Below are 14,477 nucleotides of genomic sequence, written 5' to 3' on the forward strand. Positions count from 1 at the left end.
GTTTGGTTGCAGAAAGTCTTGATCTTCTTGAAATTTCTTTGAGCCTGTTGAGACCGGAGACCCCCATGTGCCAGATGCAGCACAGCAGACCTCAATCTTCATGTCTCACGCTTCAGTTTCTTGATTGGTCTTCTTTTCTGTGTCTGTAAAAACAGTGTTTGGTTCAGGAAGCTTTGCGCTTTTTCTGTATAAATTGTGACCAATTCTAGTCTCTTTTTGATGGTTTGCTTCCCACAGCAGTGCCATTGTGCTTTCAGGAAGTCCACTTTGGTTCACACAACAATGGATGGTGTGATCCGACTGATGCACTTCCACCTCGGAACTGGACCGTTGATGTTTTTGGAGGTTGTTTAAAGACCGTTCCTTTAACTTTTGTCATCAGTTTTCTTTTTGTGACCACATCAAGGTAGGTTGTCCACACTCCTGCGGACCATAAGCAGATTGTCTCTCCATCTTTTATGTCTTTACTGATGATTCCATCCGCCAACAGCATTTTAAGTGGTTATGACCTGCAGAACAAAACCTCAGCTCGGTGTTCTGGGGAACCGCTGTTGCAGAAGAGCTCGGTTTCAGGAGCCCCCGATTGTGCAATCTCAAACCTGATGTCTTCTGGAATTTTAAACTCCTCAACTGACATGAGGGGATTTGGGAAATGGATGAAAAGGCGAGAACCCAACGAGTAGGAGAAAATAATGAGACAGAGAGAAGCGTGTGCTCAGAGTAAATGGGAATACAAACAAGGAAAAAGGAAAAGGAAATAGATTAGCCCTCTACAGCAAACCGACAGGGAGACCTGTGTGTTATGAAATGAAGAGATCCTCGGCGGCTTCATGTACAAGGAGGCTCCGCCGAAACATTGAACCAGGATTTGGATCATAGAAACACACAAATATTTAATGATGTGCTGCTGAATGATTCTCACCATCCTTCTTGATAAATGCAGACAGCTGGCCCTTTAACAAATGAGATGAACAAAGCTGACAAGATAAAGAGCAAAGAACAAATGCTGGAGAGAAAGAAACTCATCCACTGACAGAATCCCAGTAGGAGAAGAGGAGAGAGGGAAAATCAATGTTGGATTAGATTAACTTTAGTCGACGTTCCTGGATCACAAAGAAAGATGTACTTTGAGGTTCTGAAGAGAGCTCAGCAAGTTAACCTAACTGTTTCTGTTAATGTCAGCTAACTTTACTAAACCACACACTTGGTTTGTTAGAAAAACTACTGCAAAGAGTAGAAAGAATGCAAAAAGCTAAATATAAAAATCTCAATATGTAAAACATTGGGGAACAAATTTTTTTTCTTTTTCTTTTTAAATTCTTCCTTACGTTGGTAATACCCAGAGAAGGATTGCAAACTATAAAGAAATGTACCATTGGAGATTTATTGACTGCACCAGAATGCAAGACCTTTTCCCTGATCTTTTTAGTTACCGAATATACTGCATTATATTTGTATACATGGACATTAGTTATGGTTTGAAGCTCAATATCCAAGAACATATGGTTATTGAACTTTCTGAAAAACAGGGAAGTGTGTGTAATGCTGGGATTTTTATCCATCTTTATTTAACATCTTTGCCCACCTTTCTAGGCTTTTTTGGAGACAGCTACAGTTCAAAATGATACGGCTGGTAGTTAAAACATTAATATTTTGTTTAAAGCTTACTTTGGACTGAATATGTATGAAGTAAATATCCTAAAAAGTAGTTTTTTTCTAGAGTGTGTGTGTTTATGTCTCCAAATGTTTTGAGCATCATTCTGTTCATCATAAATAACAAGTAGATAAGACAGTAAAAGACAGACGCAGGAAGAGGAGGTTTCTTTTGAAAAACTAAACAGCCTATGAGCCCAACAGCAAACAGCAGCCTTCAGATTTTCTTTTATCATGCTGATGCACTTCAGAGCCTGACTGCGTCGATGTAAATGTGAGTTCAGGGTCCATGAAAAGTAATTTCATTAGAAGAAATCGGTTCAGAATATCAAGCTTTACCTTTTACAAATGCACCTGCCCTGTTGGGCAGGTGGGTGCCTGTAATGAACAGACTGTTCACAGAAAGAATGGCTGTCTCTCAAATCCTGAGAAAATAAGGATGCAGAGAAGTGAGAATAACCATAAAAGGCATGGACTGTATCTGAGAACTGGACTGAGTATACCTCATCCATAGAAAACGGTTTATGTTCGGTTCAAGCCACTCAAGTCAATTCAGTTGCCAAGCTTTTGTCATAGGGACTTCGCAATGTCTTGTGGCTCACGAGACGTTGGTAAACAGTGATTGGTCAGTCTGAGGCAATGTTTCTATGGCAACCACCCTAGAAACATTTGTAACATCTCACCGATCAGGAGTGAGCTTGTTGGAAAGCCTAACACTTTATAGCAGGCTACACAAAATCTGCCAATAAATCAAATGTTTGGACGTTGGACAGGGGGGGCTACTTTTTGGAGGCATCTGATTGGTCAGTTTATAACCTGAATCACTTGAACTACAGAAAAAATCTGAAAAAAAAATGAGGATCATCAAGAACACGTTTTAAAAAAAAGGTGTCAGATCAAGAATGGTTATTCTGATCAATAAAACGACTGAGTAACAGCTGTTTATTTAGTAGTCTGTGGGATTTTGGCCTCTTAGAACCAGCAAGTACATCCTTTTTTTTTTTTTTTTTTTTTTTAACTTGTCCTGTCCAACAGCTGGGCAGACAGATGAGAGCTGAGGGCCTCTTGTGTTGGACAGATTTTACTTTAACAAGAGGGGTTATTAATCTTCAGACAAACCAAAGGTCTGTCTGGATAAACCCCTTTTGTAATTGAGGCCAAACTTTATTAATTTCAATCATGTCTGAAAATCTTTGGTGTTGGACCGGACGGAAAAGGAAAGAGGGGAAGAAGAGAGAGGGACGATAGAGAGAGGGGGGGTAGGGGGTGATAATAGGAGGGGAAGGGGGAAGTACATCCTGTATGGAACCCTAGGGGGGAGGAGCCACTCAGTCCAATTCTATAATACAGTTATCGATTAAATGTATGTTTTTTTTTTTACTTTACCACAATAAATTAAAGCTTGTGAAAAGGTATTTTAGGATAATATAACCTTAAATAACTATGTGAATGTGTCAGAAGTCAGAGCTCTGTCCCGGGTTCTAGTCACACTACAACTCCCAGCAACCCCAGCGCACACTGGAGGACTGACTCTCATTTATTCAATGGTAATGGTAATGGCGTATACTTGTATAGCGCCTTTCTTCCTACAAGGACAAAGCGCTTTACAGTCACAGACCCATTCACCCAGTCACACACACATTCACTCACACATTCACACACTGATGGCGGCTCCGCTGCCAAACACAGGCGCCTGCCTTCCACCAGAGGCAAGGTGGGGTTCAGTGTCTTGCCCAAGGACACTTCGACTCATGGGCGTGCAAGGCGGGAATCGAACCTGCAATCTTATGATCATGGGTCGACCGCCCTACCGCTGCACCACGGCCGCCCCGTCAACCACAGCATACTTAAGCACTGCACTGAGTCAAGCTCAGTGGGAAGTATTGTTTGTGCCACACTGCCTTCCTTACCAAGCATTCTATTTGGACCTGATCGTCTGTCTTCTGACCATGTATCTGACCCCGTAACTGACCCTGTAACTGACACTGTATCTGACCCTGTAACTGACCCCATAACTGACCCTGTATTTGACCCCATAACTGACCCTGTTTGCCTGCCGCCTGCCCTGACTCTCGCCTGGATCTCGACAACCCCGACTCTCCTCTGATGATCTCATGCCTGCTATTGATCCCTGCCTGCCTGACCCTGATTTAGCTTTGTGGACTTGTAGTTGTGATTATAAACCTGCTGCATTTGGATCCAGCCGTCTGCCTGTTCTTGGGACAGTATGTGTATGCATGTGTATATATGAATATTTATTTGGTTACATATTTTGATTAGACTTTTTAAGGCATATTTGTCAACTTGATGTTAAGTTTTGTTTTTGTGTAAATTGGACTTTTGAATGGGCTTTGATATGCATGAAGCTTCAGCCCATTCCTTTTTGGTTAATGTTGATTATCATTTAAAAGTAGTATAATGTAATGTCTGAAGAACCAAAGAAAAAGTTTAAACTTTAGTCTTGCTGCTCAACCTGTTTTTAAAATGTTTCCAATTTATCTCGTAAAAGAGACGAGACTCTGCAAACACGCCCCACATTCAGAGGCTGGACTTTCATTGAAGCACCTGGCCTTGGGGTGACTCGTTGAGAGTCCACTTGAGGATGGGTTGGCTTCAATCTTTTCCACTTGTTATTAATTTTCCACTTGTGACTACTTTTCCTGTGTTGAATAATGGCATCTGAATTGCCATTTCACCTCTCCCATGTTAATGAGCTGCAGCTCTCTTCTATAAAGGTCATTTTTGGTTTTCTCTGTTCTTTCTTTGGCTCAAATTTTGTTCAGGAAATGACATGAAATAAGTTTCCAGATGCCTTTATTGTGGACTTGTAGTCCTGGACTGCAAGAAGCAGATTGTTTTCGCAATTCTTCCTTCTTACTGAAAAATCTCACCTTAGCCACATACTCAAAAAACTCACCAACATTTGCACACACCCAGTACCCGGGGAAAATGGATTTCTGACATAGTAAACCCATCCTCCAAAGAAATCATCAACCCCTCCCCCCAAAAAAGGGAGACAGCAGGTAAAGAAAATGAATGGAAGTTCAGGAAGAGAGCCCTGGTATTGGTCAGCCATGTTGGATGTGTATTTCACCCACTGATCGAGTCACTGAAAACGTCACGTCAACGAAGTTGAGTCCTTAATTGGTTGACATGTCACCAAAGTAGAAGTATTTGAACCCTGGACACGCCAACAGACATGCTGACAGCCTAATCGCAACAAGACGCTCAAAATACGCTGCTGCCTGACTGACACCCCGCACCCGATGCTCAAATTGCGCCACAGGTCCTCAGGTCGCGTCTGCACATTGACTTATCATTGAAACTGACGTGCAGATCGAGCGTCGTTGGGAAAAAATATTGGAATGAAAAGTTTGTACAATTTGAATGCCATTAGCGTGGCAAGCTCATAAAAATGTCTTTTCTCTATTTTTTATTGTGAAAATTGAATACATGAATCATTGCCTCAAGCTGAACTAAACGATCTAACATATGATATAAACTTATCAGGAATGTCCAAAAGTCCAAAAATGTAGCTTTGCCAATTTTTCTAAAAACTGACATGTTTGTCACCCCCGGCAACCAAAATATAAAATGGTTGCTATGGAGACAAAACCAGCACGCAGTGAAAAAAAGTTGTTTTTAATAAACTTGTCAGAGCTGCACTCAGGGGGGCAGGAGAGAGTGAGGGGGGCATAGCAGCTGCTCAGTAGGTGAGGACGGGTCAAAGGGGTGTGGCAAGGGCATTTTTGGTTTGTGGAGGAAACATTTGCAATTCTTTCTCCTCTATGTTTGGTTAGCATTTGTTCCACTAAAAGTGGTTGATTGATTTTTCATTCCCCTTTAGAAGTACATCGGTCCAAAGACTGATTTTGTTCTAGCCTCTTTATTAAATCTCTGCATTTGCACTCGAGGAAAACCTGCACTGAAACAGAGAGGACTGCTTTCCTCCCACATCTGCAGTTCCTGGAAATGAGAAAGAGGTTTCTCTCTGCAGTGAGTTCCTCCAACAGAGCGTGACAGAGTACAGAACTGAAGGAGGAAGGTGTTGCTCCTGACAGAGCTTAGATGGCCGCGTAAAGGTGTGTGTGTGGGTGTGTGTGTGTGTGTGGTGATGAAGGTAAAGCCAAACTCAGGGAACTGTTCTTTGACGAGCCTCTGGGAGGACTTACCAATCTCCTCTCTTATCCGTGTCACAGAGAAGTGGACTAAATCATCTCAGCATCTTGTTCCTCCCCCCTCGCTTTCTCAGACTCCTTCCTGTCCCTTTTTGCCCCCCCCCACGCCGTTCCCTCCGTTTTCTGCTGTAACGAGTGGCTGCCCTGTGGGCGAATTGCAGGCTGGATCCTCAGACATCAAGTCCCATTCACCGCTACACGGGAGTGTGTCAACACCGATGAGACTCCGGCCCGGGACGCCGCCAACGTGCGTCTCCCTCTGCAAAGGCGCATCTTACTGGCCTGAATTTAGAATAGATTTTCATAAAGTTCCTTTTCTCCCACCGCTGGCTGCTCTTCCTGCTGCTCAGAAACGACCCCCCCTCCCTTTTTTGACCTGTCACTCAAACACAAGGCCTTACCATTCACACTAACTGCTTTCTGTAGTGGAACAGTGTTCTGTGTGCATCAGAGGGGAACGTGTCAGAGAATGATTTGAAGAGACAGAGGAGCACAGCGTAGAGGAGAACCCTGCTTATGTCATCTCTTAGTGCCTGTTATCCTACAGGCACTAAGTTATCACGTGCACACCTCATGCGTGCGACATTTGCGCACGGTCAGTAAGGAACCAATAATCGCACTTTTATAATGAGTTTGGCATAAGGACACCATATGACATGGTTTTGATATGGTCCAGGTGATACGCACCGCGTATCGAATAGTCTGCTTTTGGTAAAACGGCAATCTAAACAAAAATAACCCCAAGGATAATGGCCTTTGAAGTGTGCATGACTGGACTTCACGAAAGCAACCGTTTTCCGTTAATTTTTGATAATGGTCACCTTGTCAGGCATTGTCCCTTACTCAACACACACACGACAATAGTACCTTCCTTTCCTGTTGTGTCCCTTGAGGTGGCCTTAGGAACCTTAAGGGAACTAGAGGACACACCTGTGCTTCCCTTAAGATGGTGCCGGCTCAGCCGTTAGCATCACTACGACCATCCAAAACCCTGCAGCACTCGTATGGGTCAACCCCCTGTCCAGGTGCTTGTGACTAAGGGTAATGGCATCAACTAAACAGAGAAGAGCGGATTCTCACTTAATGAAAGGCAGATTAATGTAACAGTGATAAAACAGCAGCTCACATTTAGACTAAATACCTCATGATTGTTCGACTTTTATCTAGTCGCCTCATTTAAACTACCCCTCAGCTGAATGCTATAGCACCTCAATCCCTCTGGAGTCACTGACATAATACAGTAACACCCCACCAAAGCCCTTCTCTGTAATGGGTTAAGAGCTGAATGGCTTCCTCTGCATTAAACAGCACATTACTAGACATTGATTGCAGTTAACACCAACGTCAGACCATATTAATGGATCCATCCTCCGGCTCCAGTGTCCCTGCATGGATCTGATCCTGAGAGTTTATGGAGGATTATTTAACGAGGTTTGAGGAAGCGAGGGGATTTCTGTCAGCATGTATCACATCACACCTGCTGGGTATGCTTAGGCTCTTTAGGAAGGGAAGCGGGAATGAAGAGAGCACAGACAGAACAGACAAATGGGATGTTTTAGGGCTAACACAGCAAAGAGAAGAGCAGTTAGAGAAAAGCTGGAGAAGCAAGGTCACTCAAAGCCTGTCTGTTTGCAGCAGTGATTTGTGGGTAATAGGCAACAGCTTTACAGAAAAGGATATCAGCGGTAAAAAAAAAAACAGAAAGAGGAAAAGAATGAAACGCAGTGTGACAAGCAATGAAAAGTAGAAAAACGCTCAGAGATAGAGAAGTGCTGTAAAGTGAGGAGAATGACTGACACATTTATGAGCCATGAAGAAAAAATAATCCTACAAAACTCTACCAGCTGTCATGTTTAGATACACTGACACTGCGCCCGCTTGGATCTTCTAGCAGTTAATCAGTGCATATCGGTCAAGTTGTTCTCTAAGAAGTGGAACGTCAAGATGACAAAACGTCACCTCATCTTAACCAACAAAAGCAGATGTTTGTTCTGAAATGTGGATAAAATTGTCTGTAAGATTCACGTGTCTAAAACTGCACAGCTGTTACTCACAGATTAAGACAAGTCAGCATAAATGCATTGTCATCATTTAATAAACTGCTGTTTTCTAGTAAAGTCCCTGAGGATGCCCGTCAGTCTCATTGTTGAGTTTCATGAGGAATGGTGGAAATATGAAACTCAAACAAGGTAAAGGTATTTTTTTTGGTTATTATCAACAGGCCAATCACAAGTCAAACACAAAGCAGGAAAGCACAACTTCAGCATTTAAAGGCACATTCACACTGAGCAGTGGCGGTTCTACACTAACTTACTCCCTGGGCGAGTAACCCCACAGGCGCCCCCCCCCCGCACACATACAAAATTTGACAACATCCTGTTGTGTTACCTATCTTCTTTTTAGCAATTTTACATAAAAAATGCATGCATTTTCTAGACTCGTATTACAGGGGGGTCGAACTCAGTCAAACACGCTTAAGGTTTTTGGCCGAAGAAGATAAACATTTACTGAACACACTAAAGCTAAACTTTTAAACCTTTTAAACTGAACTTTTTTAACATAAATATGCATAAAAACAGGAACACAAGTTAACTTAAACCCTAAATAACTTGTAATATTTAGCTCTCCATAGAAATATATTCTGTCAAAATTATACAAATATGAACATGCTGCAGAATAAAACAAAGAAAGCCTGGAAATATTAATAAGAAATTACAATTCAAATATTTCCGTTTTTTTTTTGCTCTTTCATCATTTTTTAGAGCATTTTTTTAAGCTGGACTCCTGCTTCATTTTTAGCAATAATTTCTTAATGTGTGACGTCCTGAGTGAGTCTTTGTGAAACATATCAGAGGGATTAGATCTAAAAAAAAAAAGTATTGTGATTAATATGTTTATGTCTTATAAAACATAAAAGACTAAATCTTAGAACTCATCAGTGGGATTACTCCAAAAATATTTGGCATTTCCCCTAAATTTGTGCAACACCAACAGTAGAAATCCTCCAAAAAAACTCAATCCATAAAAAATGGTCTGCACCCACCACCCCTGTTACGGTTTCTGTTTCTTTGCCCTTGTGGTTTGTTTCCTTTTTGTTCTGGCATGATTTGAGTTTAACTTCCTGTTTTATTTTGTAGGGTTTCCTGTTTCGTTTTTGTTGTGAGTTTAACTTTGGTTCCCCATCCTTCCTGATTGTGTTCACCTGTGTCTCGGTTGTCTGTATGTATTTAAGTCTTGTCATTCCCTTCCTCCTGGGCTGGTCCATAGTATGTTAGTCAGTATGTTAGTCTGCTCTCCCCGTTTCGAGTGTTTAGTGTTTCTAGCCTCCCGTCTGCAGTGGTTTTGTGTCCTTAGTTTTGTTTATTAAAGCCCCCGTTCCCCTGCAACCTCCTGCCTCCTCTCGCTCTCTGCGCCTGGGTGCTTCCTCCCTTCTCCCCCCGTAACAATCCCTCCCCCTCCCCTTCCCTCTCACACACGCGGCTCCGTCTCTATGACGGGAGGCGCAGCTGCGGCCCAGAGTTGATTGTCAGATAGAAAATTCTCCCAATCACCTGTTAGTGTGATTCAGCCACCGGCGAGTTGCGCCCCCCTCTCGAGTTTTTTGACTTATGTTCCAAAGACTACCGCAAAGAGGTGTGGCCGCAAGCATCTTGCAGCAGAGGGCGGTGGTCACGCGTGCGTCGGGTCTGCTGTGTCGGAGCAAAGAATTCTTCTTTCTCTTTCGGCTTTTCCCATCAGGGGTCGCCACAGCGAATCATCCTTTTCCACCTCACTCTATCATGAACATCTTCTACCCTAACGTTAGCCAACTTCATGTCCTCTGTTAAGACATCCATATATCTCCTCTTTGGCCGTCCTCTTGCCCTCCGGCCAGGCAGCTCCATCTCCAACATCCTTCTACCAATATATCCACTATCCCTCCTCTGAACATGTCCAAACCATCTCAGTCTGGCTTCTCTGACTTTGTCGCTAACACAGGCAACATGAGCCGTCCCTCTGATGTACTCGTTCCTTATCCTGTCTAACCTGGTCACTCCTAAGGAGAACCTCAACATCTTCATCTCCGCTACCTCCATCTCAGCCTCTTGTCTCTGTCTCACTGCTACCGTCTCTAACCCATAGAGCAGAGCTGGTCTCACCACTGTCTTGTACACCTTTCCTTTGAGTCTTGCTGGCACTCTTCTGTCACACAACACTCCTGACACTTTCCTCCAACCGCTCCAACCTGCCTGCACTCGCCTCTTCACCTCTTTTCCACAATCCCCATCACACTGAACTGTTGACCCCAAGTACTTAAACTCCTGCACCTTCTTCACCTCAGTCCCCTGTAACCTAACGCTTCTACCTTGATCCCTCTCGTTCAGACACATGTATTCTGTCTTACTACGACTGACCTTCATACCTCTTCTTTCCAGAGCAAACCTCCACCTCTCTAGCTGTTCCTCCACCTGCTCTCTACTCTCACTGCAAATTACAATGTCATCCGCAAACATCATTGTCCAGGGAGATTCCTGTCTTACCTCGTCTGTCAGCCTGTCCATCAGCATAGCAAACAAAAAAGGACTCAAAGCTGATCCGCCGGATGCCCTTCCTGACGCAACCCTCTCTATTTATCCGGGCTTGGGACCGGCACAGAAGTTACTGGCTTGCAACCCCTGTGGCTAGATTTGTCGGAGCAAAGAATTATGGGAAATAATCCCCATTGCCTGCTTTTGTTGAAATTGGGTTGAGCACGGGTGTTTGTTCTGCCTAAATCCTTTTCATGTGCCTGTTTTATGTTGTTTCACTCTGAGTTATTTCATCTTTTTTTTTTTTTTTTTTGCACCATAAGTGTGAAGAGGAAACAGGAGGAAGACATTCTTAAGAGTCTGATGTGTCAAATTAAAAGTGTTAAGTGTCGGCAGCTGAAGCAATTTCAAATTTAAAGCGCAAAGCTTCCTCTTTGAATATAGTAGCCTCTTTGAATATAGTAGCACAGCATCGGGCACGGCAAATGCCGCCCCCTATGAAGTGCCGCCCTGGGCGACCGCCCACATCGCCCATATCAAAAACCGCCACTGACACTGAGCATGTTCAATAACAATGCACCTGGTATTCACACCAAACAAGCAGGAAGGGGCTTCTTCTTTTTCTTTTGCTGCTGTTTACTAACTCATGTCCACCAGTTACTGTTGGAGGCTCGATGCAACGCAGTGCGAATCTCATGAGTCTTGCTCCTGACTTTTCCTTTTGCAGCTCTATTTCGATATATGAAAGATTTGGTTTTGTGTAATTCCGACGGGACAGAAAACTCAATGGTAAATGGTAAATGGCGTTTACTTGTCTAGCGCTTTTCTACCTTCCTCAAACGCCCAAAGCGCTTTACAGTCCCAGGCCCATTCACACACGGATGGCGGCACTGGTGCCAACCTTCACCCAGAGGGAAGGTGTGGTTCAGTGTCTTGCCCTAGGACAATTCAACATATGGGCAGGCAAGCCGGGAATTGAACAGCAATATTCAAGTCAGAGGCCGACCGCCCTACCACTGCCCCACAGCCGCCCTCGATTAATTTCTTCTTCACAGATAATATAAGATAAAGATACTTTATTGGTTTCAGCTTGGGAAATTGGGTTAGTTCATGAACCATTTTCAAATGTTTGGTACTTCCATGGATTAAAATGGATGCCATCCAAATGTCACGACCCATTCCCTGATAGGTCAAAGTTCAACCTGGCTTAGTTTTTAACGTTTTGTACGGCTGAAAGACCGTTTCTACAGCATGTCTCACTGGCCTCCACCCAGTGGGACATGCCCGGAACACCTCCCCAGGGAGGCATCCGGACTAGATGCCCGAACCCCCTCAGCTGGCACCTCTGGATGTGGAAAAGCAGCGGCTCTACTCCAATCTCTCTCCGGGTGACCGAGCTTCTCCATGACCTAACAACTAAAGTGTGTTGTAAGGACACTGTACAACAGCGTCACCTGTACATCATCCCATATACACGATAAAGGTCTGTTCCTTATGAGCCTTAAGGGAACTGCAAAACACACCTGCACTCCCCTTAAATGGCGTATCCTTATCCAGCGCTTTCCCTCCATCCAGTAAGACTTAAAGTGCTTTACAGTCATAGTCCTGTTCACACACACACACACACAACCACACACACTCTACTGCTGAACACTGACGCCACCCCACAGGAGCAATGCACTGTCTCTTCCAAAGACACTAACACACGGGCTGGCATGTGGGAACCGAACATGTGATTCTCCGATCAGAGGTCGACCACTGTACCACTGCAGCAAATACAAATTTTAAGCAGGAAAATAGACGGACGGATGCTCATGTCAAACAAAACACCAGAAAAGGATAAATGTGGGACTTTAATGTGAATTTTTAAGGGATTTGAAATTTTTATAGAATTATTATTTTATCAACACATTTTGTATGGGAAATATCAGTCAGTATATATTAGAATCCTATGTAGTAAATATCTGCCATATGGCAGAGATCTACTGGATCTAGCTAAATCCCGTTTTACTGGAACATTTCATGTGGTAGATTACCTGTTGATGGCAGAGCTGAGCTCATCCAGCCGCCTGGCGTCTGTACTGCTGCTGTTGTCCAGTTTCGACAGGCTGTCCATCCTCTTCAAAATGACCTCCAGCATGTCGCTGATCTTCCTCAGAACACCACGAGACTCCATACCCCCCAGCACTGAAGGGAGAGACGGATGGGAAACAAGAACAAGTTGATGAAGAGAAACACGAACCTTAAAAGCTGTGAGCTCCTCACTGGCTTTGGATGTGGATGAGCTTCGATTTACAGAAGATAACAATCTTTCTGTTTTTGTCAAACTTCAAACAAATATTACAATAAATTTCATTTAATGAATGAAAACAAATCATTTTGATTTAAGTTAGAATTGAATTGTTTATGGTGTATTATTTTTGGCTCTACAATATAGAAGCATTTTCGGGATATGAAAAATATAAATATTGGTAACAATTATGCTTGAACCAATAATTAGAAAGTAACAATACTGGAAAATGTACTAAAGCTAAACTTCCAGTTCTTGACATTTTTTCTGAATTACAAAAAAAAACAAAAAACCTAGATTAAGTGGAAAGATTCTAATTCTATCTGCATGTTTGAGCAGAACAAACAGCAAACAGCTTTGATCGTCTTAGTCCTGAACTTTAACACCTTCGGCATAATCTCTGCGGCCAACTGCTTCATTATGTATGAAGGTGTCAAAATGGAGCTTTTAGATTTAGAATTTTTTAGAACTTTTAAAACAGAATGGGAGAACTTGCGCATCAAAAATCTGCATCTGTGTGTAAAAATCCTCTGTTGTAAATTTCGACAAATAAAATCACAACTGAGAAATTATTATCATTTGCATGTGTACATTTAGAGTTATAACCTCAAATCGGCCATCAATGATTTCATGGAGACAGCAGACTGCAGTAGTTCTTCTGTGTGGTATTTTGGAGTTATTACGAACAGAACCTCTTGTGGTTCTGCTGCCGTCCTGTCTGTGGATAAAACCACAGAGTGCTGACTAACTCATACATTTATAGATCCATTTCAGTAAGCAAAGGGTTTATTAGAAGTTATGTTTTTCCAGTATGTGATGACATTATCCTGATGGTTTTTATTCATAGATTGCAAAGCTTTATTGCAAAGAGAGAATATATATGTTTAGTTGTAGACGGACAAGCTTGACCCTAACTGTCAGGCAATATGAAATCTTGGCATGCATTTATAATAGAGCAGCTTGATTTGGAAGATAAATTGTTACTAATTTTGAGGACTTTACGTATATTTTTGACTGTTTGAACATGTGTTTTTGAGTTTTGATTAAATGTGAGATGAGGATAAGGTAAAAGTCCAAAGTAGCATTTTTTTTTTTTTTCTAAAGAGGATTTCTTGATTGTGATTTAGCGTTAGCAAGCATTCACACTCTGATGGTGGCAGCGCTGCCATGCAGTCGCCCCGGATGTGTTCGTAGATGTGTAAGAAATTGAATCATCCGCATACAGTGAGACTTTGCAATTGAGAGTTTAGAAACCAGATCAGTTCCCCTGCCTGAACACCAAGAGAGAAAATGCGGAAAAAAAGGGGATCAAACACACATTTTGGGACTGGCTGATCATTAAAGGTTATTGGTAAAGGAAAAATGATGAAATATACTGTTTTATCTGCTTGTTGTGATGGTATTTTCAAGAGGGAACAAAGATATGTACTTTAATTTTGTTCTGTATTTCCAAGAAAAAATAAGACAATAAATTGGAAAAAATCATATCACCAGCAATAAAAGAAGGACAAAAAGAAACTATACAAGTAATGGAAAAACTGACCGCTTCACTTTATATGGAGGTACATTTCTTTGACGAGATATGGAGTAGAGCGAAAAAAAGTGTCTAAGAAAAACCTAATGAATAGCTCAACACAAATGTGTGGATATGTATAACAATGGATACATGAGCTAACAAATAAAAGAATCAGAATCAGAAATACTTTATTGATCCCACACGTGGGAAATTTGTTTGTCACCATAGCAACTGACAGCAGAGGGAAAAAAAAAGACTAAGAATAATATTTAAAAAAACAATAACAAAGAAAGTGTGCCATTAATGCAAAAAACAAGGTAGTATAATTTAAA

General features: G+C 42.2%; 1 protein-coding gene across 3 annotated transcripts in view; it reads right to left on the bottom strand.

The window, feature by feature from the left end:
* Positions 1-14,477, bottom strand: part of LOC101173907 (alpha-1,6-mannosylglycoprotein 6-beta-N-acetylglucosaminyltransferase B) — a 169,874-nt gene that overhangs the window by 85,529 nt on the left and 69,868 nt on the right. For all 3 annotated transcript variants that reach the window (XM_078954488.1, XM_078954487.1, XM_078954486.1), the window contains exon 3: positions 12,376-12,526. In XM_078954488.1, coding sequence (XP_078810614.1) covers positions 12,376-12,526 — 151 coding nt within the window. The remainder of the gene's footprint in view (positions 1-12,375; positions 12,527-14,477) is intronic.

Source organism: Oryzias latipes, chromosome 1 (assembly GCF_053564925.1).
Source record: "Oryzias latipes strain Hd-rR chromosome 1, Olatipes_Hd-rR_3.1".
Taxonomy (NCBI): domain Eukaryota; kingdom Metazoa; phylum Chordata; class Actinopteri; order Beloniformes; family Adrianichthyidae; genus Oryzias; species Oryzias latipes.